The sequence below is a fragment of the Colossoma macropomum genome, unplaced genomic scaffold, assembly GCF_904425465.1.
Source record: "Colossoma macropomum unplaced genomic scaffold, Colossoma_macropomum, whole genome shotgun sequence".
Taxonomy (NCBI): Eukaryota; Metazoa; Chordata; class Actinopteri; order Characiformes; family Serrasalmidae; genus Colossoma; species Colossoma macropomum.
In genome coordinates, this window is record NW_023494792.1 from 55,345,130 (window position 1) to 55,368,155 (window position 23,026).

The 23,026-nt window shown below is 40.4% G+C and overlaps 1 protein-coding gene across 1 annotated transcript in view; it reads left to right on the forward strand.

Annotated features, from left to right (window-relative positions):
- The first annotated feature begins 5,077 nt into the window (after nucleotides 1-5,077).
- LOC118811244 (deleted in malignant brain tumors 1 protein-like) overlaps nucleotides 5,078-23,026 on the forward strand; it is a 52,112-nt gene continuing 34,163 nt past the window's right edge. The window contains 18 exon segments of the mRNA XM_036575402.1: nucleotides 5,078-5,135; nucleotides 5,690-5,998; nucleotides 7,396-7,707; nucleotides 7,846-8,160; nucleotides 8,294-8,617; nucleotides 8,862-9,100; nucleotides 9,102-9,192; nucleotides 9,466-9,771; nucleotides 10,000-10,068; nucleotides 10,267-10,578; nucleotides 11,048-11,206; nucleotides 11,336-11,431; nucleotides 13,644-13,706; nucleotides 16,384-16,446; nucleotides 18,555-18,598; nucleotides 22,065-22,229; nucleotides 22,286-22,342; nucleotides 22,577-22,774. Of these exon segments, the coding sequence (XP_036431295.1) occupies nucleotides 5,078-5,135; nucleotides 5,690-5,998; nucleotides 7,396-7,707; nucleotides 7,846-8,160; nucleotides 8,294-8,617; nucleotides 8,862-9,100; nucleotides 9,102-9,192; nucleotides 9,466-9,771; nucleotides 10,000-10,068; nucleotides 10,267-10,578; nucleotides 11,048-11,206; nucleotides 11,336-11,431; nucleotides 13,644-13,706; nucleotides 16,384-16,446; nucleotides 18,555-18,598; nucleotides 22,065-22,229; nucleotides 22,286-22,342; nucleotides 22,577-22,774 (3,180 nt within the window).

Consider the following 23,026-nt stretch of genomic DNA (forward strand, 5'->3'; position numbering starts at 1 on the left):
GCTACCCCGGGCTCAAGGAGGACGCTGGAGGCAGGGTTCAGGGTTGCAGCAGCCATATTTATTAACAAATCAACACAACTCAAAACAACCAAACTATGCTGGCCACTTTTCAGTGGCTCTAAGCAGGCTAGACCTTTCAGTCTTCTTCAAAATAAGCTTTTCAGCTCCTCAGTCTCTTGCTGCTGCTGCTCGTCCCTCTCTCTCTCGCTCTGTTCCCTCTCAGCTCTTTAAAAGGCGCTCACGCTGCCAGCCAGATCAGCATCAGCCGGCTCTCATTAAGGGCAGCGTGAGCACCTGAGCCGAGAGGGAACGAGAGCTCGCTGCTCCACCTCCTTGTCACCGCCCCCAGCTGGCAGCTCAGCCGCCCGGGTCGAACGTGAGGTGTAATGGAGCGGCCTCGCTGCGTAACAGGGACTCGCTCCTTGCCCTGGTGCCTCTCGTTGCCGGCGCCGTCGTCGTCTTCCTCCTCCTCCCGCCATCACTCGCGTCACTCGGGTTACTCGGAGGAGCGCGGGCTTTGCGCTCCGCCCCCTCCCCACTCGCGGCTCTCTCCCTGCCGTCCTGGCCGAGGTTCGTCGCCGCTGGTTGTTCGGGCCCCGCCTTCCTGCCGGCTCTCGCGGCCGTCATCGTCGGGGCCCGGGGGGCGGGCGCATGCCACATATATATATATATATGGGAGTAGAATATAGCTGGACACTCAACATACCTGATAAATGGCAGCAAAGCGGTCACACTGGAAATCAGTCTACCACTGGTTAAAACTCAAAAAACCACTTTGTGCTATTAGTCAACTGACCAGCCCAAATGCACAGGCATCTGGCCAAAAATACACAATACGTTCATAGAGGTTACCCAGATAGCAGTCTCACCACACACACACACACAAGAAGCCTTGTAGCACATTCAGTAGCTTTTCAATTAAAGAACAAATCATTAAACATTACAGAGGCATATGGAGCAATTACATCATACAAAAAACACTACTTTAGAACACTTACAGAACTTTTTACATAACCTGATGACCACAGATGCGGTACATTCAAAAGAACATTAAAGAAACACATAATGCACTTATAGTTCTCTATCATTTGGTTTCACCCTCTAGAAAGGCAGCAAATGCCAAGCCCCTACATTACCCGGAATTTGTAGCAAATATACATGTTTAATTATGTCTGCGCGTCCCTTTAACCCACCGCCCACTGTCCCATGCTGCAGACACGGTTCATAGGGGAGAATAAAAAGGAAGGTAGCAGAAATTTTAACATGTTTGAAACATGTTAAAGTACTACTAACAAGTACTACTAAGTAAAACTACCCATTATCAAACTCTGCCTGACTAGTGTACACTCCTAGCATTGAAGAACTGACCTATTTGCTTTTTACTTTAGCATTGAAATCATGTCTGAAAGGACAACATGTAGTTCATAATAACATCAAGACAACTACTTTTACACCAATGACATGATAAACAAGAACAGAGTGAATTATGACTAAGCAATATAAACAGTAATGGTTTGTGTTCCATAGTACCACGCTAACATACTGTAAATCATACACGTTACTTGACAGCCCAAGGCTCATGCTTCATATGCAGACCTTTTTCTAAGCAGGCTTTAACACTACTAAACCACACTTTTTTTACAGCTTTACACAGTACAGTTTTTATGTGGTGGTTTTATCACAGGGAGTTCATTTCAAGTCAAACTTTTAAGAAACCGTTAATAATAATAATAATAATAATAATAATAATAATAATTATAATAATGACCCAGTCTAAAATGATAAAATGAGAAACATTTGAAGGAGGCACGTTTGATGGTTAACCCTAAGGCAGTAGTTCCCAAACTGTGGTACTTGTACCCCCAGAGGTATGTTGAATTACACTGAGGGTGCATCAAAAATTCAGATATTAATCTTTATTTAATTTCATTTAATCAGCTAGCTGCACATTTACACATACTTTCCCGTTATGAGCAACACAAACAGCTTATGGCAAACTGGAGCTCTGATAGTTGTTTATTTTACTGTTATATTATAACAGATTGTATCAGGGGAGAAACTGTTTCACTTCTGAGCAGTGGATGTTATTGTAATATATGTGATCTGTGACTCAGGTGAACATTAGTTCATTAGTTAATCAAAAGTAAAACTGGGGACGTTTTCAGTTTGGCGGTCAATACATCATTAGAATATCCGATGATTTTGTCTATGAAATAAAAAAGCAGGGACAGTTCCAGTTTCATGTATTTTGACCATGTTAACCTCTTAAATGGCCAGGGCCTGCTGGTGGGCCCAAAGTTACAAACATCTAGAACCTAAGAATAGATCAATCAGTTTGCACTGAAGTCCCTGTAGTTACTGAATAATAACCTTTAGTATGTAATAAGCCTGGGATGATTTTAAAGGTGTTAACTGTTGTGCTGTAATAAACAAACTTAGTAACTTTGTAATCTGTGTCAGACATCACACAGTAGCCTACTGTAGTGAGTGAAGCTACAGTAGACTATGGAAAACTTAATAAAGAAAATGGTCAGCATGCATGGGAATAAATGACAAAAGTCCTAAAAAGATTTATATTTCTTGCTCTTTCCCTTGTGAGATTAGATGCTTGGCACTTTTTAGAAAAGTCCCTGAGTAAAAAGGGTCTCAAAAGTCACTATCGGCTTAGGCAAGGATGAGGCAGGGATATGTTTACTACAAAAGATTCAGTGTTTATATATGCCCATAATTCATATTCATACTAAATATTTTGGCAGTTAAAAGAGACCGTGGCTATAGCCCAATAGTTAGACCTAAACACACCCCTGGGCTAGCTCCAGTTCTGGAGAGACAAAAAACAGCTGCTATGAACTTATGCCACAGGTCATATATTGATGGCTGAAAAAAGTGATACAGTTTAAAAAATTATGCACTATTTGTAGATCACATGGTAGTCTACATTCAATTAGATTATATACCTATACAAATCAGATAATCTGGGCTACCACCTGGTAGCATGATTCAAGTCCTGTGACCTCTTCCCAGCTTTAATCCCTGGGTTACCTCATGTTTTGAAAAGACGTTTATGGTGATGTTGTGGACTTGACACTTGCTAGCTTCTGTTCAAGTTTTACACAGCAGTAAACTAGGTGAGCAAGTGGTAGGAGTGGTTAGTAGATAGCAGCAGCCAGATCCCTCTGTTGGCCTAAACAAGCACAACGTGAGCCTGTCTGATCTGCTGCCAGGTCTTTCTTAGGACTTTCTGGTGTGTTTTTAAGGGTGTTTTCACACTTGAAAGACCGGACCAAGGTCCAAATCAAGGTTCATGTTTTTGTTACATTATATACATTTGATCCTGTTAATTTTGGTTTCAATTTGTAATTCAGCAAGCAATTTAGTGAACTTTGCATGACATACCTATATCCTGTCATCATCACCTACATGGGGTGACTGTCTTTATACTTAACATTGATTTATTAATAGAGGAGCATGAGTCTTATATCAGCATGTTGTCAATTCAGCGGGTAACCTTTTCCATTTGAACGGAGAAAACTGTTGAGTTTCGCCATTCTGGTCAGACCAAATTACAATTAAATATCCTGTCTCTGCCTACCCCCATCTCTCCCAGTTCTTTTTCTACCTCTATTGTTTAATGGGTGATGACAGCCTGCCTCAACTTCCTGTAATTGGTCCAAAGTCCAAACAACCTAAAAACCTGTTTTCACAATGTAAAGAAACTAAACCATGGATATGGTGCTGCTAAGCAGTTGCTAAGGTATCCAACAAACTGAAACAAGGTAATATGAGACATCTAAGACTGTCTGACAGAAAACCCAGTAGTAGTAGTAATAGTTATACTGCTGAAGATGGCATACAACAACTTGAATAATGCATTTCCTGATGAAAATGCAGAATGATTGCGCAGCTTAAGCTTCTAGTCAGGTGGTTGCTAAGATGTGGCTAGGTGGTTGCTATGGTGTATGGGGTGTTTACTGATTGGATTGTAGAGGGTTACCAAGTTTCAGGTTTATTAATAAAGAGAGTATCCATAATTAAAGTCAGCCAGTACTGACTTTACTCAATACTGAGAGGGCAAGGTAAAAAGGCAAGGTCGAAGGAAAACAAAGCAAGGTTCATACACAAAAATGCAAATAGACAAATGGAAGGCTTGGCAAGGCTCTGTTAACAAAGGCAATACTTAGCAAGGAGCTAAGCTAAAGCCCTGGCTTATATACTGAACTAACAGGTGACCGTAACGAGGAACAGATGTGAGTGATCAGTCGTCAGGTGAGGCAGAACATTGGAGAGTCATGTGAGGGAGCTTGTCGGTCATGTGATCAGCAGTGGGGTTCTGGGTAATGAAGTCTGGGGGGCTGGGAGGCGGAGACATCAGGAATGGAGGGTAGCGTGACATTGTTTAGAATAAATGGGAGCTGAGGGACAAAAAAGGACATATACATTTTTTTTTGTACAAAAAAAAAGAAGAAGAAGAAAAAGAATATACAGTCGGATAACAATAGAGTAATATAATAAGTAAACACTAATAAACTTATCTAGAGTTTATGCCCAGGGCCATCTCTAGCCTTTTGGGGCCCCTAAGCAGGACTTGCAGTGTTATTAATGTGTGTCTGTATGTGTGAGTAGATTATTATTGTTTGTTTGTGTGTGAGATGGTTATCAGTGTGTGGATCAGCTCTCTGCAGGTGCAGCATTAATGCTGTATTACACTGGAGTGTTTCCTCTCTCTGAAGTCAGTCTCCTGTATGTTGGTGTGTTTCTCACCACACTGCTGCGAGCGTCTCTCCTCACACACACACCTTTAGAGATGGAGGTGGAGTTCTGTTCATCAGCGCTGATGCTCTTTTGATAAATATGGAGAAAGAAAAAAATGCCTCCTCTGATTTGTCACTGAAAATGTTTGATGATTTCCTCTCCTCTTTCTAATAAGGTAATAGTGAGTGTGATTGGCGGCTATGGGGAGCCTCTCTCTCTCTCTCTCTCTCTCTCTCTCTCTCTCTCTCTCTTTCTCTCTCTCAGTTTCTTCAGTCTCTCTGGGGGAGTGGAGGAGAAGCTTGTTCTGCTGCTGAGTTGAACGGAGATGGACAGCTGTGTGGCTCTCATTGTTCTGTCCTCCACAATCTCACTCACCACAGCAGGTAAGAACACTCGCTTTTAAATAATTTAAAAGTTAAATCATTTTAACTCTCTCTCTCTAAAACAAAACATGTAATTTGGAAAGGGGGAGCAATTTGAAGATCTTGTAAAATATGTTGAACAAGGGCTGTAAATACACATTGTTTATTACTCTTTGAACATTGATTAATTTGTATTTTGCCCCAAGTGCTACTCTGTGATAATAACAGGCCAAAGAGTAATTATCGTCCTAGTCAGGCAGCGCTTCCGCTCTTTCCTCACAACAGCCAGGTTATCTGACAGTTTTTACAGTAACATTTTAAAAATATTCTTATTATATGTTTCTCCCAGGTGTAGTTATTATATTTATATATTTTATGCACAAATATTACTGACTGATTCTGCCTTTTGTCAGTCAATCAATCAGTCAATCAATTCATAACCTAGTTATAAAACGTTTTTTTTCATAGCTTAGTTGGTGGCTGATTGACTGTACAGGTCTCTCTCGCTCTCGCTCTCTCTCTCTCGCTCTCTCTCTCTCTCTCTCTCTCTCTCTCTCTCTCTCTCTGTTGTACAGACAGTGTGAGGTTGGTGGATGGTGGCAGTCGCTGTGCTGGGAGAGTGGAGGTTCTTCATAATGATCAGTGGGGAACAGTGTGTGATGATGGCTGGGGTATAAGAGATGCTGCAGTGGTGTGTAGAGAGCTGGGCTGTGGAAACGCTTTAAATGTACTGAGAGATGCTCATTTTGGACGAGGATCTGGACGAATCTGGATGGATAATGTGGACTGTAGTGGGTCAGAGTCTACACTGAAGAACTGTAGATCAAGAGGATGGGGTAAACATTACTGTAATCATGGTGAAGATGCTGGAGTCATCTGCTCAGGTAAACTGTAATTAGTCATGTCTATGAAGGACAGTCTGTCTAAATATAATCATGATTATCATCCCACTAGCTTCATATTAATCAACACTTCAACTGTAATTAATTTGTATTTAATTTGCACTAGTGACTCCTAAATCGGGAGTATGTGAGAAAATACGGGAAAAAAACTGATCTGATCATTCTAAAGTTCTGTCTGTCTTCAGTGCAGTTTTGAGATATTGAAGATCAAAGATTTCACTTTCAAAATAGCAAAACTCCTCTGTCATAAAATCTCCTTTCATATCCTACTAAAGCCTTGAAATCTGATGTCTGACCACTCAAATTCTAGGATATTTGAAAAGAGCCTGAACCCAATGCAGATAAAACCTTTTTTGCACTGAGAGCTCTCATTAAGGAAGTATATGGTTCTATCTGTGAATAAACCCAAACTAGTATAGAAACTTCACATGTTCTTCAAGATTCAAACTTTATTATCATACATGCTTATAGTACATTAAATTAAGGTCAATATAAAGGCAGCTGGTTTAGTGTAATAGAGCGGGATACACTGCTTTACATTAATTTTATGTTTAACCTCTTATTGACCAGGGTATATTTTGGTTTTTCCATCTGAATTTACACGACCAAATCGTAAGGCAAATTATTCAGTAACTGCATGAAATAAATGTAAATTTTTATTTTATTCATTTTCTTTTTTTTTTTTTGTAGTAAAAGCTCCCTTCAATTGAACAGAACATGTGTTTTTGATCATACACATATTGCTATATGCTTACAATTTACTACTGAAAGCTGAAAATCTTAGACGCTTTTTGTATTATTTTATAAAAATAATTTTTACAGAGCAGATCACTGAAGAGACACCATCTGTTTATGGTTTATAGCCCAGATTTGTGGAAAAATGGGTCGACTTTCAGTAGACAAAAAAAATTGTGAGTTCAGCTTCTTTTATTATAAGGGTTTAAAATTACATCACCCATCTATTTGACTGGAAAGAAGACATTTACAGCTCTCATATGACACCCACCTTTTAAATATAGCTTATGAAATATGAAAGTTATGAAGAATATGACGAAGTGTGTTTTGGAACCACCGGTGGTCTCAAGGAGTTGAAAAGGTTAAAACATTTGCCTAGGTTTGACAAGTCACATCAAGATCATGAGCATGTTGACTAAAATATATAAAGTTAAGAATGATGAAGACATCAAGTAAATAGCACCTGAACAGGCTCATTTCAGCACATTTTCATCACTGAAAATCATATTTTAAGTAAAATCTCAGGGCTGAAACGTGGTTAGTCAAAATGCTGAAGATAAACCACAAAGTTAGTACAACACTTACATTTATTTCCTTGATATCTTAATGTAACGCAAGTGCAAATGTAACTCAAATACTCACAGGTCAGATGCTCAGACTTGCTGATGGTCCACATCTGTGCTCTGGGAGAGTGGAGGTGCTTCATGAAGAGAACTGGTCCACGATGTGTGATGCTGGATTTGACCAGCAGGATGCAGAGGTTGTGTGTCGAGAGCTGGGCTGTGGGCTTGCTGTGGAGGTGCTGGGAGCAGCTGCTTTTGGCAGAGGGGAGGGTCAGGTGTGGTCAGAGGAGCTTCAGTGTAGAGGCAACGAATCTCAGATTTACTTATGTCCGACATCATCTTCACTCAAACACAACTGCTCCCATGACAGTGATGTGGGACTGGTGTGCTCGGGTAAAGAATGTATATTTAAGCTTACTTTAAAAAGCTATTTAAATTTTAGTAATTTTGCCACTGCTGGTTTTCATTATAAGAGCAATAATATGTCTTTATTCATGTTCATTTCTGTTCATTTATTTGATGTTGATACAGGTCACACTCAGGCTCGGCTGGTGAACAGCTCTGACTCCTGTTCTGGTCGAGTGGAACTCCAGTACCTCAGTGAGTGGGGCACAGTGTGTGATGTAAGCTGGGATATGAGAGCTGCCAGTGTCCTCTGTGGTCAGCTGAAGTGTGGGAGTGCTGTGGCTGTGTTGGGGTCAGACTGGTTTGGGGAAGGGAGTGGCCGGATCTGGGCTGATGTGTTTGATTGTCAGGGTAACGAAACACACCTGTCAAAATGTCCCATTTCATCATGGAGTCGAACGGCATGCTCTCATAAACAGGATGCTGGAATCATCTGCAGTGGTGAGTGGCTGTTAATGTTTATGGAAACTGCATAAACCTCTGCTAATTTAAAAAACATAAAAAGGTTTGACTAAGTTTGTTACATCCTTAATCAAAAAGAAAATATATGCTATATTGCATAAATCCTCTACAGATTCCTCTCTGGCATTCCATGAGGGGCGAGTGCGGTTGTCTGGAGGGATGGAGTGTGAGGGGGAGGTGGAGGTGTACTTCAGGCAGGACTGGAGGAGAGTTCTGCTGGACTCCTGGAGTGAGTCTGAGGCCTCTGTGGTCTGCAGACAGCTGGGCTGTGGCTCTGTGCTCAACTTCTCCAGCTCCTCTCCATCCAGTCCTGAACACAGACACATGTGTGTGACGGGTTTTAATTGTTCTGGGAGTGAAGCTCATCTGGGGAACTGCAGCAGCACACAAGCAGTCAACTGCAGCTCCAGAGAACAGCTCTCAATCACCTGCTCTGGTAAGGTTTGCAGCAGTGAAATAACAAAAATAATCTGCCACAAAATATGATGTGATCTTTATTATTAATTTCACAGTCACATTAAATTTCTTCGTTATATGGAGGACCAAAGAGTAATACACTGATCTCAAACAAAACAGCTGTAATGTATGAGTAATCTTAGGGTGAACTGCTGTGTGTGTGTGTGTGTGTATGTGTGTGTGTGTGTGCGTGTGTGTGTGTGTGTGTGTGTGTGTGTGTGTAGGTAAGTTTAATTCAGCTAACAGCTCCATCAGGCTGGTTGGTTCTGGGGGAGACTGTGCAGGAAGGCTGGAGGTTTTCCACAGCGGCTCATGGGGGACAGTGTGTGATGACTTGTGGGATATTAAGGATGCGCAGGTGGTGTGCAGACAGTTGCAGTGTGGAGTGGCCCTCAGTGACCCAGTACCAGCTTGGTTTGGACCTGGAACTGGACCCATATGGCTGGATGAGGTGGAGTGTGAGGGGTAACGAGACGTCCCTGTGGAACTGCAGATTTCAGCTGTGTGGAGAGAATGAATGTGGACACACTGAGGTTGTAGGGGTTGTGTGCTCAGGTAAAACAATATTAAGGAATTAAACCTTTGTATAAGTATATTACATGTAATTAAAATGTTCACAGAACACTAGATATTGAATTAACCTCTTACAAAATCCCTGCCATATCACATACTAAGTCTTGTTTTTAAGTAACTACAGGGACTTCACTGCAAACTCGTTTAGCTATTCTTAGGTTTGTGCCCACTGGTGGGCTCTGAACTTTTAAGGGGTTAATGAAAAACAGTTAGACGAAAGATTTGACTAAGTATAACTCATCTTTCTCCCATCAGAGTTTAAAGAGATCAGACTCACTGAGGGCTGTCTGGGGAATCTGGAAGTATTCTACAATGGAACCTGGGGTAATGTGTGTGTAAATGGGATGGATGAAGAAACAGCAAGTTTGATCTGTCAAGAGCTGAACTGTGGAAGATCTGGCAGTGAGAGGGCTTCCAAAGCAAGAGTGGAATCAGCTCCTAACTGGCTGGATGATCTGAAATGTAGGAAACACGACTCAACTCTGTGGCAGTGTCCATCTTCACCCTGGGGACAGAATAAGTGTGATAATAGCAATGAAGTGGCTCGCATTATTTGCTCAGGTAGGCAGAGGTTTTGTTTGTTGATAAGTGTGGGATGTGTAAAATGTGTCACTTTGTTCCCTGTGTTTCAACAGTACATGAAAGAATGAGGAATGTGAGATAAAACAGGCAGAAACATCTAAATATCAGTCTGTATACTCTATAGGGTCAAACAGATAAGCAAAAAGATGTATGTATAAAAGTCAATGATTACTGAATGAATCAATTCTTAACTTCTCATAATCACAGAAGAGGACAGTCGTGTGTTACGAAGCCATCTGAAATGCTCTTCATCTTCCCATCACAAACGGTGCTCAAGTAAGTTCTACTGCAAACAGATCTAGTCAATATTTGATTAACGGCATTAGTTACAAAAGTGTGTTACTCCACTTCTCCACACAAATATTAATGGCCTATGAAAGACGTTCTATAGTAAAATTTTATTGGACTATGTAGCTGTATTGTTGAATTCAGTGTCTTAATTGATTCATTAGTATACCCTGATGTGTGACATAGATCACCTCCCTCTCAGGCTGAGAGGAGGAAAGAAAAGCTGCTCTGGGAGGCTGGAGGTGTATTATAATAAAACATGGGGGTCCATATGTGATGATCAGTGGGACATCAGTGACGCTCAGGTGGTCTGCAGGCAGCTGGGCTGTGGGCCGGCGCTGATTGCTGATGGGAGTCCTGTCTTTGGTGGTGTAGGGCCTATCTGGCTGAACAGAGTGAAGTGTAGAGGGAATGAGATTCACCTGTGGGACTGTCCTCGTTCCCTGAAGAAACACACTGACTGCTCACGCTGGCAAGATGCTGAAGTCACCTGTGCAGGTCAGAGGAGTTCTGACTCCTATCTAAACATCTTGTCATAGTATTATTTATCTGCAAGGTGATTTTAGTCATTAATAATGTTGTCTAATGTTGGTTTGTCATACTCAGTCTTTACATGGGTAGAAATCAGAATGAAAATTTCCCATTAAAATTTTCCCCTTTGGTGAGTGTATATTTACATTTTGTGGGCTGTTCACTGTTTACTCATGATTTAGAAGGATACGCAGTTTAGAAAGTGTGTGTGTGTGTGTGTGTGTGTGTGTGTGTGTGTGTTCACTGTTTATTTTTGTGTGTTTTGTTTCTGTATTAACAGAGATTTCCACACTGACTACTACTGCTCCCACAACAGCAATCATCACATTCTCCACTGCAGGTACTATTTTTGTTGTTTAGATAGTTTCTTCCTAATTGTTTCTAAATAGATTCTTCAGTGCTTTACACAAATTCTCTTCTATATTTTTACATCCAGTTGGTCAGACAGTGAACGGAACAACCACTCCTCCACAAAATCTTCCACCTGCTGTTCCGTCTATCTATCCAGTGTCTCTCCTGGTTCTGGGAGTGCTGCTCTTCCTGGCCTTAGCGTTTCTGGTTATGCTGTTTTACCAGAACAGAGTGCTCAGGAGAGGTAGAGAGATTCAGAGATCATCTACAATCCACTTTCTGTACATTCTCTAAACATCATTAGTCCTTCAATCTGTCATCAGTCTTCTCTTCTACTGAACTGGCTCCATGTTTCTCTCTGTCTCTCTCACAGTGCTCTCTAAGAGGGGGCATAAGACTCTGACTGAGGCAGTCTATGAGGAGATTAACCACAGATACACCACTAAAAGAAATGAACCAACCCAAAGAGGTGAGTGATATATGGAGTGTTCTAGATGAAAGTATACTTACATTAGACCTAATAGAACACACACAACAGTGTATGCGAGTTTAGTGTATATTAGATGAAATGTGCAGTTAGAGTAGATCTACATGTAGTTGCTAATTCTGCTCATGAACATCTATTAGGCAGTTGAAGGCAAACGTTATCATCCCAGGAAAGCTTCTGTTTTTGTGCAGACAGAGAATTCACAGAGCTACAGGTCAGAGAGAGAGAGAGAGAGAGATAGAGAGAGAGAGAGAGAGAGAGAGAAAGAGAGGTGAGGTATGAATTGAGATACCAAATGGAGTGAGTGAGTGAGTGAGTAAGCAATTGAGTGACCAAATGACTGAGTGTCTGAGTAAGTGAGTAATGACCAATAGACTGAGTGAGTGAGATGTGTGATCACGAGTGACTGAGTAAGTGACTGAGTGTGTCAGTGACCAAGTAAGAGAATGAAGGAGTGACCAAATGACTAAGTAAGTGACCGAGTCAGTCTCCTAGAGACAGACTGAGTGTGTGAGTGAGTAAGCAAGTGAGTGACCAAATGACTGAGTGTCTTAGTAAGTGAGTAATGACCAATAGACTGAGTGAGTGAGATGTGTGATCACGAGTGACTGAGTAAGTGACTGTGTCAGTAACCAAGTAAGCGAATGAGTGACCAAATGACCAAGTAAGTGACCGAGTCAGTCTCCTAGAGATACACTGAGTGAGTAAGCAAGTGAGTGAGTGAGTGAGTGACCGAGTATGTTTTGTGTTTTGTGAGATTTGTATTTGAGAGCGTCATTTATTGGTGCAATCTACTGGCAGGACATATTATTTGCTATCAGCAGGAAATTAAAGGTTTTTAAATTTGCTGTTGTTTTTCCTTGTTTCCGTGCATCTCAGCTGAACTCATTTAGCTGTATCTGTGGTAAGCAGATAAATGCATGTTTTGTAATGAAGGATGTTGCATTTTTGGTTAGGCTCATGTGAATCCTATATTCTCTTTGATTTGTACTTTTTTATTATCACTATAGGGCAGATGTGCTGGATTTAGTAAGTAAAATAATGACAGCACTGCCTTTAGTAATAGACTATAACAGGATGTTATGATATTGTGGGATACGTTTGGGGAATGTATCCCAAAAAATAAAATCTAGGTGGCCTACTGCCTTTTTCACAGGCCTACCCAAAAATGTATTTCTGCCTACACCACTGCTTCACGTTTGTTCTCTTCAGTCCTTAGACATGTGTGTGTGGCTTGTACAGGTGGGAAAAAATAATACACTAAAATGTTTTGATTTTCAGGGTTTAAAAATATTATCAGTACACTGAAATCAATATTTTATTATATAATTAGTCAGATTTAGGGCCTACTGTTAGACTAGAATTTCACAATATATGACTTTCTTAATCCACCTTTTTCTGGTGAGACATTTTCTGTGAGAGGAGTTACGGTTAGGAATGGTCAGATAGTGTAATGGACAAAACTCTTGACCAGCACAGGATGATGTAGTTTTGGTGTAACTTCAGGCAGGAATAAGAAACATGAGACTCGAGACTCGAGACTCCTTACATTACATTTATCACTCACTGTAAACTTCTCTGTATAAAAGCATTTGTTAAATATAAAAGCATAAAGCCTGTTTTAAATGTTTTTTTTTATCTACTCCACAAATAAAGAGATTAACTATATACAGTGTGTAAATATAACTGTCTTTGACTACTTATTTGTCTACCTCACACAGGTCTGTTTGCTTCAATGTTTGCAATATGGATATTGATACAGTGATGGCTTTATCAATATTTATGAATTTGTTTTTACACAGTCTGTGTATAGGTCAGTGAAAAAGACACTGCATTCAAGCCTGAGAATAAGATATTTAAAGCATCCAACATGTGGCATACATGCACTCTAATAGTTAGCATTTAGTCTTTATCTATTGTTGTTTGTATAAAAGACTACATTGCACAAAAAAATAAAAAAAACTGAGTAATCTATGTCAACAACATGTCAATCATGTAGCAGCAATGAATTTTCAAGAGAATTTTAATTAACTGCATAAATAAAATTCAGCTGAATTCAGCTGTTTTTCACTTTATTTGGAGTGTCCATTTCCTGTTACCAACCCAAATTCACAATGATCCACAGCACTCAGGGGATTGTGGGTGGTTCTGCATTCCGAAGGTGTTTGCTGACTGTTCTGCTCTCCTCTAACAGGAAGTATCCTCTCTGAAGAACAGCATTCAGGATATGAGAATGTGGATGAGGAGCTTCTCTCAGGTAAGAGGACCAGAACATGTGTGTGTTAAATTCCATTCCGCTGACAAATATTTACCATTTAGAAATAAGCTAATTTCATAAGGCAGTTTTATTTTCTTTCAAGAACACTTAAGTCTAGAGTAAATCCAAAGTTGGTAATATGGCACCAGAGGTGGGTAGTAACAAATTACATTTACTAAGTCACATGTATGTAAGTAACATTTTGATGGATTTGCATGTTTCTGAGGAGATTCAAATGATAATGCTTTTTACTTCTACTCACAATGTATTAGTGAGTAAAGGAGTCTGTGTTTTGGGGACAGAATCTTTATTGCTTTGTGATTGGTCACTCCTCTGACTATTGGGGTCTTTGATTTATTTTAAACCAAAAGGATAAGAAAAAGAGTAGAATTCAGCCTAACAAACTCTAGTTCCTGTGCTGATACTATTCCACTGCAGGTCTACCTGTTACTCAATACTTAAGTGTTTTTTTGACCTGGTACATTTATACTTCTACTCAAGTTCAGGGCTACAGCTTCAATCTTGTTTACATTTAAAATATATTCTGTCTGAAGATATATAGTTATTCACTCGCATCTGTGCGATCATTTTCATTGATTTCACTAAATTTTGCGTGATCAGTGAGAGAAACAAACATTACCTGCTTACTAAGTGAAGCTGCAAAAAGAGACAATATTGTGACGACAGCAAAGAGGACGATGCAGCCGAATGACCGAGCTGAATGAGCCTGTAGCAGGATGCTATGCAGCACCTTCTTTTCTTAAGAGCCACCCGGATGACCTCACAAAGTCCAAGCAGAGTCCCAGGGGTGTGCGGGAGCACGCTGTACCCCCCGCAGTTTCTCTGCAGCAGGGGTAACAGAATGTCCATTGTACCGGTAAACACACATACCACGGGGCATGTGCTCTCAGCCATGATCAGTCCTTCTTCTGGGCTGCATCCTCTTCCCTGGGGCACTGGACCAGAGACACTAAGCACTGCATCCTCCTCCCCAGCTTGGTGGAACTCCTTACAGCTTGCGGTGTCACTCTTTGCACTACTGAAGCAGCAACAGCAGTGGCTCTCCTTCATCCACTCTCTGCTTCCTCTACTGCCGACCATGCCACAAACACCAGCAAGGCTGTTGCTTGTGTATGTTGAAGCTTCAACACTCACCCTTGACCAAACACACCACCAGAAACTCCACCAGACCACCATGCTGCCCCTCTGGCAGGTCCTTGCAACTGGCTGCTGTCCCTTTCATTTTCCTCCAACTGGGCTCCACTGATGAGCCTCGTCGCGCAGCCTCCGCTGTCTTCTCTGCCCATCCTAGCCATGCTGCTTCTTCCTCTCTGTCCTTGGCCAGCCTCGGATCCTCTCCACCATTTCACCTTTGAGTTTGTAGAAGTGCCATTCTCCTCCAGACCTCTAAGGAGTCTCTTTTCTGACACCAATGTGGAACCAAAAGACATGGGAAACATAGCACTTTCAGCAAGTGCTCTTTTATTGAACACAGCAGCAATGGAGAACCGCCACTCAGTGCAGGCTGAAATGGCCGAGGTAGCAGGCCACTTCTAGCCATACGGCTCACCCTAATAGTGGACAGTAACACTACGCAAACTACCCTACAGTCCAGCACAAAACAGCACAAGCAACACATGTACGCATCTTTAAGCCTTAACGCTTTACTCCCGTAGTGCCCTGCATGTTGCCGCTCTGTATGGCTATGCCTTCCACGCGTCTATGGCCGAACGAGCCTATTGCAGGACGCTACAGTATACTATCTAACTTTCTGTATGTTATCTTACTGTCCTGCTATGAAGCATAAGATCCTCAATGCTAGAGGAGGAAAAAAAACCCTGTTTAGTGGATCATGAGTCAGGTTGTGCTTTATGTGATTTTCAAGCAGCATTTGTAGCTATGTGCTGTTTCAGAGTGAAATTCTGTGTTACAGTGAGTCTGGTTTCTCTGATTAAAGATCTGATTCATTTTTAGGTCAAACGTGATTACAAAATCTTATACGTTGTAGGCCACACAAGACTAGATTTTACGGTTCTGAAAGTTTTCCTGAATAGGTAATTTCTTTTGTAATTGTAATTTTAATGTAATAAAATGTAATAAATGTTGCTCTTTTTCCAGCAAAGTCTCTGACTGGAGTAAAATCAGAATATTATGACAATATCACCACCAGTGGTCTGATAAGTGGGTTCCTTTATTAATGAATCTGATTTTGTCTTTATATTAAACCACAATGTAAAACAAATTAATGCACTGTTTGTAAAGTCAGTCTGCTTTTATTTTATTTAGGTGAATCAGCAAATAAGGTCTATGATGATGTCATCACTGCTGGACAGATCTCTGAGAGTGTAGCAGGTGTGTTTCTGTTTTGGGGTTTCAGTTTAGAAAGGAGCAGATATTAAGCAGACATTAAATGTCCTAACAAATGCTATGAAAATAGAATAATGAAACAGTCAGTAATTGTAATTACGTTTTGAATAATTTATGGAACTTTACTGACCCTTAATGCTGCGGTCCAGAAGAACTTGCAAGTTGGTATTCTGGTTCATGCAAAATGCTCATATTTGACAAATAAAAATTAATCTACAGTAAATGTTCAGTGATCAGTCATTATACCTGAAACACTTGAAATACATTTGTAGCAGACAACTGTCTAACGTATCTCTGTGTTTTGGTGTAGAGGATACAGCAGAGAATTATGATGATAGCACAACTGCTGATCAGAGCGCAGCTGTTGTAACAGGTATGACTTGTGATGTAACGATACTGTAAATTCTTACTGTAATCTCTAACACCGACAGTTAGTGTTGTAGTCAAAAATCACTAAAGGCGAGTCTGAGTCAAAACTGAGTCCTGGAAACATCAAGTTAAAACCAAGACCAGAATTTGATGACGTTTTATTTTGATTGGTCCTCTAGCTGAAAAAACACTCAACAGACTCCTAGTAACACATCAACAACACATCAGCAATATGCAGAGCTGTGAAAAATGTTTACCCCTCACTTGATTTCTTGTATTTTTGCTAATTTGTCTTAAACCTAACAACATCAGGGCCAGGATGAGAGATAAGATTAGGTTTCGTATCGAGGTTAAGATTAGGAATAGGATTAGGGCCAAAGTGAGGGTTGAGATTAAGGTTAGGGTTAGGATTAGGGCCAGGTTTAGGATTAGGTTTCGGGTAAGGTTGGGTAAGGTTAAGCTTTGCTTAATGGAAGTGCCATATTAAGTCTACTCTAATATATCAATAATACATCAACTTACTTATGCAATGCTGCTACTTTACTGACATGTTGTTGATGTGTTACTGATACTCTGTTAAGTGTTTATTAATCATCTACAAAGGACCACTCAAAATAAAATGTCACCCAGAATTGTTCATGCTATAAAAATAAAAAGAATAAAGGACCAATAAATGAAATTTGTTTTTTCCTTATCATTTATTATGCATGCTGTATATTAATAAATTATATGATAACTTGAAATATATTTTGTAAAATATGGCATTAATTAAATATTAAATATAAAATAAATTAAATATTATTAATTATAACTATATTATAGTCCTAGTCAACCTTTGTATTGTAAGCTTTGGAAGCAATCATGTTGAGGTTCATCTCTGTCTCTTCTTCTGTAAAACACCAGCTACATTCAAGTAAATATAATCCAAAAAATATCAGTTTCCAATTACCTCAGTTGGTGGCATCACACTTGTCTGGTCTCGAGAATAATTCCTGAGTCCACATTTTCCCAAAACTGAGACAAAATCGAGTCCAAATGAAGTCAAGATTGAGACCTCTTAAGATGGCACTTGAGTCCTACAACACTACTGATGATTCTGAAGCTGATTTCATTTGGCATTTATTTCTATACCTTTTGACATAAGACATGACAGATAACTATGATAATGCTGGGGCCATTTGACCAAACTCCAATATTATGACATGTTATAGAAATATAATTTTAAGATGAAGCTTCAACACAGAAAGAATGTCAGATTTGTTGCTCACAGTTATAATTTAACTCGCAATGTTTGTATAAAGGACATCAGAGAACTATGATGATATGATCACTGCTGGACAGAATGTAGGAGGGGTAAAAGGTAAGTGGTTGATCTTGTTGTGTACGTCACTACATTGCAGATTTACATGAATATGGAGGGTGGAGTAAATGATTTTAATCAAGGGCACAGGAAGCACGAAAGCATGTTTACATTATCTATGGCATCTGTTAAATAAACTGTGTCCTCATAATTCTGATAGGTGTACTAAATATCATTAGTGCAACACAATTTTGGCCAAACTAGAAGTAACCAATCCTCTCCACATCTATCTGTGTTCTAAACATGATGAGTCGAAGATCATAAAGATGTTTAAGATAAAAAATAAAATAAGTAATGAGTGATACCTTGTTTTTTATAGCAACACATTATTTTAACCACTTTATAGACTTTGCACTTCCACTCAGCAGAATCTCTTTGAAGTTAATGTCAATCAGTATTCACAGTAGCATCTTTCACACATGAAACATCTGAGCATAAATTTGGTTAATCAGATAAATATTGAATACATCCTCTGAAAAATCCTGCTTGCAATCCACACCTCTCCACTGCAGCTTTTCTTGATATATACTCATGTTCAACTGCCACAATGACCTAAAAAGTAAAAATAAATAAATAAATAAATAAATCTCTTTAATAAACTTACTTTTATAAACATTTAAATGTAAACATTTAAACCAAATTTGAATTCAGGTTTAAATCATATTGACATTTACAATATTTATTTTTTTTTGCAACTGTGGTAAAGGGTTAAAAAAGATGTGTTTTTTGAGCTAAATGTACTCATTTTACAGATTATGATGACGTGGAGGAGGAGCCTCAGACAGAGATGAATCATGTGACTGAGAGACCACAGCCAAACAGTCTTACATCCAAACCTCTTCAAACACAACAAATGATTTTATTACAGATCACAGTTCCAAACATCACAAAAACATTGTCTATTTCAGGTCCTAAACATCTCAAATGGAATATGGTGGTATTAAACAGCCCTAGAGGTAAAACACCCCCCCCCCAAAGTTTACCAAACCAAATATCACAAAATGTCATTTCACTTTCAGGACTTTCTTTAAAATCTTTCAGCCTTAGTGAGCTACACTCACCACGTAGATGCGTTAAAACACGTAGTGTGTTATTTAATTGTGTGTGCAGGAAACAAGAACACATTTCATGTTATTTTTCATGCTATCAGTGTGTTATCACACTTAACACAGGCGGTTATAGTTTTTATCAGAGCTGTGCTGTGTTCTTGTGTCCTGACATGAAATGGGTTAAAGTATTGATAAAGCAAAAACTGTTTTGCTAATTAGCACATCGGTTTTAACAGAGAGCCATTTGGAGAAATGATCCATTCTCTACCAAAATATTTAGTTAAAGTTTAAGTGTGCGGATGGTTTGGGTTAGAAGTGTTAAATTAATTGGCTTTTCATTCTCATTTAAAACTTTTAAAAGAGTAAAAATAAATAAGTAATAAAAGCCGCACAGACTTAAAATGAAATTTGAAATTTTAGTATTTGAAGTGGTTTCACTGTAAAAATAACTCTTTTAACCCTCTGCTGTGTTAGAGACAGTTGTACTGTTGTCATCCAAAAATTGGCTAGAACATTATAAATGTTCACAAATGATATATAAAACAGATTAATTGTCTAATACTGCACTGCTATGTAAAAAAGGGTGCTTATTTTTTCTCTGTAATATTATTTGCAAGTCTATAATGATTGTTTATTGTTATGTGAGCTTGTATCCACACAGCCTTAATCACAACTGCAAGTTTATTTCTGTATATTGAGCTTTTTGTGATTTAAGTGTACTGTAATGTACTGAATCTCCTGCTGTGGTCTGAGAGATGATTCCTCTCCTCTCTATATCTGGACCAGCGGTGGACCTCAGGATACTCTGGTTGTCTCAGAAATGTTTGTTCTGTAGAACAGAATATTTTAGGGGACAACACTGAAACTAAAAAAGAACTGAAAATAGATCATGGAAATTATGATACATATTGTATTTGATGAAGTATCATTATACTGATGTAATGTAGAGTATAAATATTGTCTTTCTGAGGCTAAAGAGGGCTTTGAGATTAAAGTTTAGACTTTGAAATTTTGTACTCATTAAGATAGATAGTAGAATATCAGTACAAGTGCAGACAGAGGGAGGACACAGAACTCTCAGGCCAAAAGCTAGAGCAGTTGTTTTCAGAAGTGTTCATTTCATTTTGCCATTTTGCTATTTTTTTTTCTTTCCTTTTTTTTTTTTACCATTATAATCATTTTAATTGTTTAAGTTCTTTAAATGAATGAATAAAATTTTTTGCTCCAGGTAAGGTGGGGTTTATTTTCTATTTTCTCTGTGTCTCAGTGCGCAAAGGTAAAAGCTGAGGCTCTCCAGATCAGTCGATAATCCCTTGTTTGTGAGATGGACAGAGAGAGTGAGAAAGAACAGAACCAGCAGGCACTGGTGTGAGGGGTCACTTACTTCTCTGGGGTGGCACAAACTTTAAAAGGAGACCTCATATATATCTTGGCATGCACCTCTAGCCAGGCCTTTCCACCTTGTAGTTGCTAATTTTTCTTTAGGGATTCAGCACCATGGAGAGCGCTTGCTCTATTGTTGAGTCCACTAATAGAAATCCCACCATTACAATGTTAACATAGAGGAGACTCTCACAGCAGTGTGGTGAGAAAATGACCACCATACAGGAGACTGACTTTACAGAGAGGAAACTCTCCAGTGCAATACAGAATTAATGCTGCACCTGCAGAGAGCTGATCCACACACTGATAGCCATCTCACACACACACACACACACACACACACACACACACACACACACACTAAATCAAACGCTCACTTTGATTTAGAATATAAAGAGAAATACTTGTTTGTCACTTTTATAGAATTTAAAAAAAAAAATCTTTCACTTTCCACACTTTCTCTTCAATTATTGCACAAAACAGAAAGCACAGTGTGAGAAAATCATAACTGCATAAGATAAAATAAAATAAATAAGATAAGATTTTACCAGTCCATCACAGGGCAGACAGACAGACATATACATTCACACCCACACTCACACCTAAGGGCAATTTAGCATGTCCAGTTGGCCTGACTGCATGTCTTTGGACTGTGGGAGGAAACCGGAGTACCCGGAGAAAACCCACGCAGATACGAGGAGAACATGCAAACTCCACACAGAAAGGACCCTGGTCGCCCGGCTGGGGAATCGAACCGAGTTCCATCTTGCTGTGAGACAACAGCTCTACCCACTGTGCCTCCGTGCCGCCGGTAAAAATACCATATAAATATAAGCAAAGCAAAAGTATTTACACTGTAAGGATATTTCACATGGAGTACTGCACAGGAGGTACTGATTTATATTACACATGAGATGGTGAGGAGTTAACAATATAAACATTATAAATAGAAAGGCAAAACATCTTTACACTGTAGAGATATTTTAAAAATATTGTACATGGAGTACTGATTATATTGCACATAGGAAATGATGATGAATTCACAGTTTATGTGCTGTAGGTGTGTGAGGTCTAATAGGGGGTCAGGGGGAGGGTTCTAAAAACAGATTAAGATTAAGTGCTGGCTGTACATCCTAACAGCAGCAGGAAGGAAGGACCTGCAATAGCACTCCTTCTCACACATGGGGTGAAGCAGACTGTCACTGAAGGAGCTCCCCAGTGCTGCTAGAGTCTCATGCATGGGGTGGGAGCTGTTCTCCAGCATGGATGCTAGTCTCGCTAACTTCTTCCTGTCTCCCACCACCTGCACTGGGTCTAGAAGGCTTCCCAGGACAGAGGTGGCCCTCTCAATGAGTCTGCCAAGGAGGCTTCCCAGGACAGAGGTGGCCCTCTCAATGAGTCTGTCAAGTCTCTTCCTGTCTGCAGTTGAGATGCTGCTACCACAGCAGACCACTCCATAGAAGATGGCTGATGCCACAACGGTGTTGAAGAAGGTCCTCAGGAGTGCCCCCTGCACTCCAAACAACCTCAGTCTCCTAAGCAGGTAGAGTCTGCTCTGGCCTTGCCTATAAAGTGCACTAGTGTTTTCTGATGAGTCCAGTCTATTGTTGAGGTGAAAACCCAGGTACTTACAAGAGTCCACTCTCTCAATGTCCATTCCCTGGATGTTCACTGGTGGAGGGAGGTGACTGCATCTGTGAAAATCCACACCATCTCTTTGGTCTTCCCTGCATTGATCAGCAGGTGATTCCTCAGACACCAGTCCACAAAGTCCAGGGTCAGTTTTCTGTACTCTCTGTCATCCTAATCTGTAATGGGGCTGACAATCAGTCGTCAGAGAACTTCTGTAGATGGCAGTTTGGTGAGCTGTACATGAAGTCTGCAGTGTACAGGGTGAAGAGGAACAGTGCCGGGACTGTTCCCTGTGGGGCCCCTGTGCTGCTGAACACCATGTCAGACACACAGTCCCATACCCTCACATACTGCGGTCGGTTGGTGAGATAGTCCAGAATTCAATTTGATAGGTGGTGGTCCACCTCTGTGTTCTCCAGCTTGTCCCTCAGGAGCCTAGACTGTATGGTCTACACAGTGCTCCCAGGCTTCTCCAGGTGAGAAAGAGCTCTGTGTAGGAGGTCGATGACCGCATCATCCACTCTAATGCCAGGTTGATGGGCAAACTGGAGTGGGTCCATAGATGAGTTCACTAGAGGATAGAGATGCACAAGGATCAGCCTCTGTAGTGTCTTCATCAGGTGCGACGTCAGTGCCACCGACCTGTAGCTGCTGAGGTCCTTCGGTTGTCGCTTCTTTGGCACTGGTACCACACAAGTTGTTTTCGACAGTTGTGGTACCCTCCTGAGCTTCAGGCTCAGGTTGAACATCTGTCCAACTATCCCACACAGCTGATCTGCACAGGACTTAAGGAGCCTGGCGCTGATGCCATCCAGACCTGCAGCTTTCCTCACTTTGATCTTTCTGAACTCTTCCATCACCTGGGCTGTTGTAAGGCACATATTGGAGCAGGGGGGCTGGGTGCTGGGGTGTGCAGGTAGGGGGGTTGAGCTGACAACAGGGAAACCAGTGATAGGTGGCTGTGAGGTGAGAGTTGTGAAGAGGGGGGCAATTGTGGGAAAGGGGGCAGGGCAGTGCCCTAAGAGTCCAGGAGAGTGGGGTTGCAGCAGGGGTAACTGTGTAGGGGGAGGTGAGTGATCAAATCTATTGAAAAACAGATTAAGATCGTTTACTCACTTTTGGTCCCCTACAGCCTGGGGGTCGGGTTTTTTGTGTCCGGA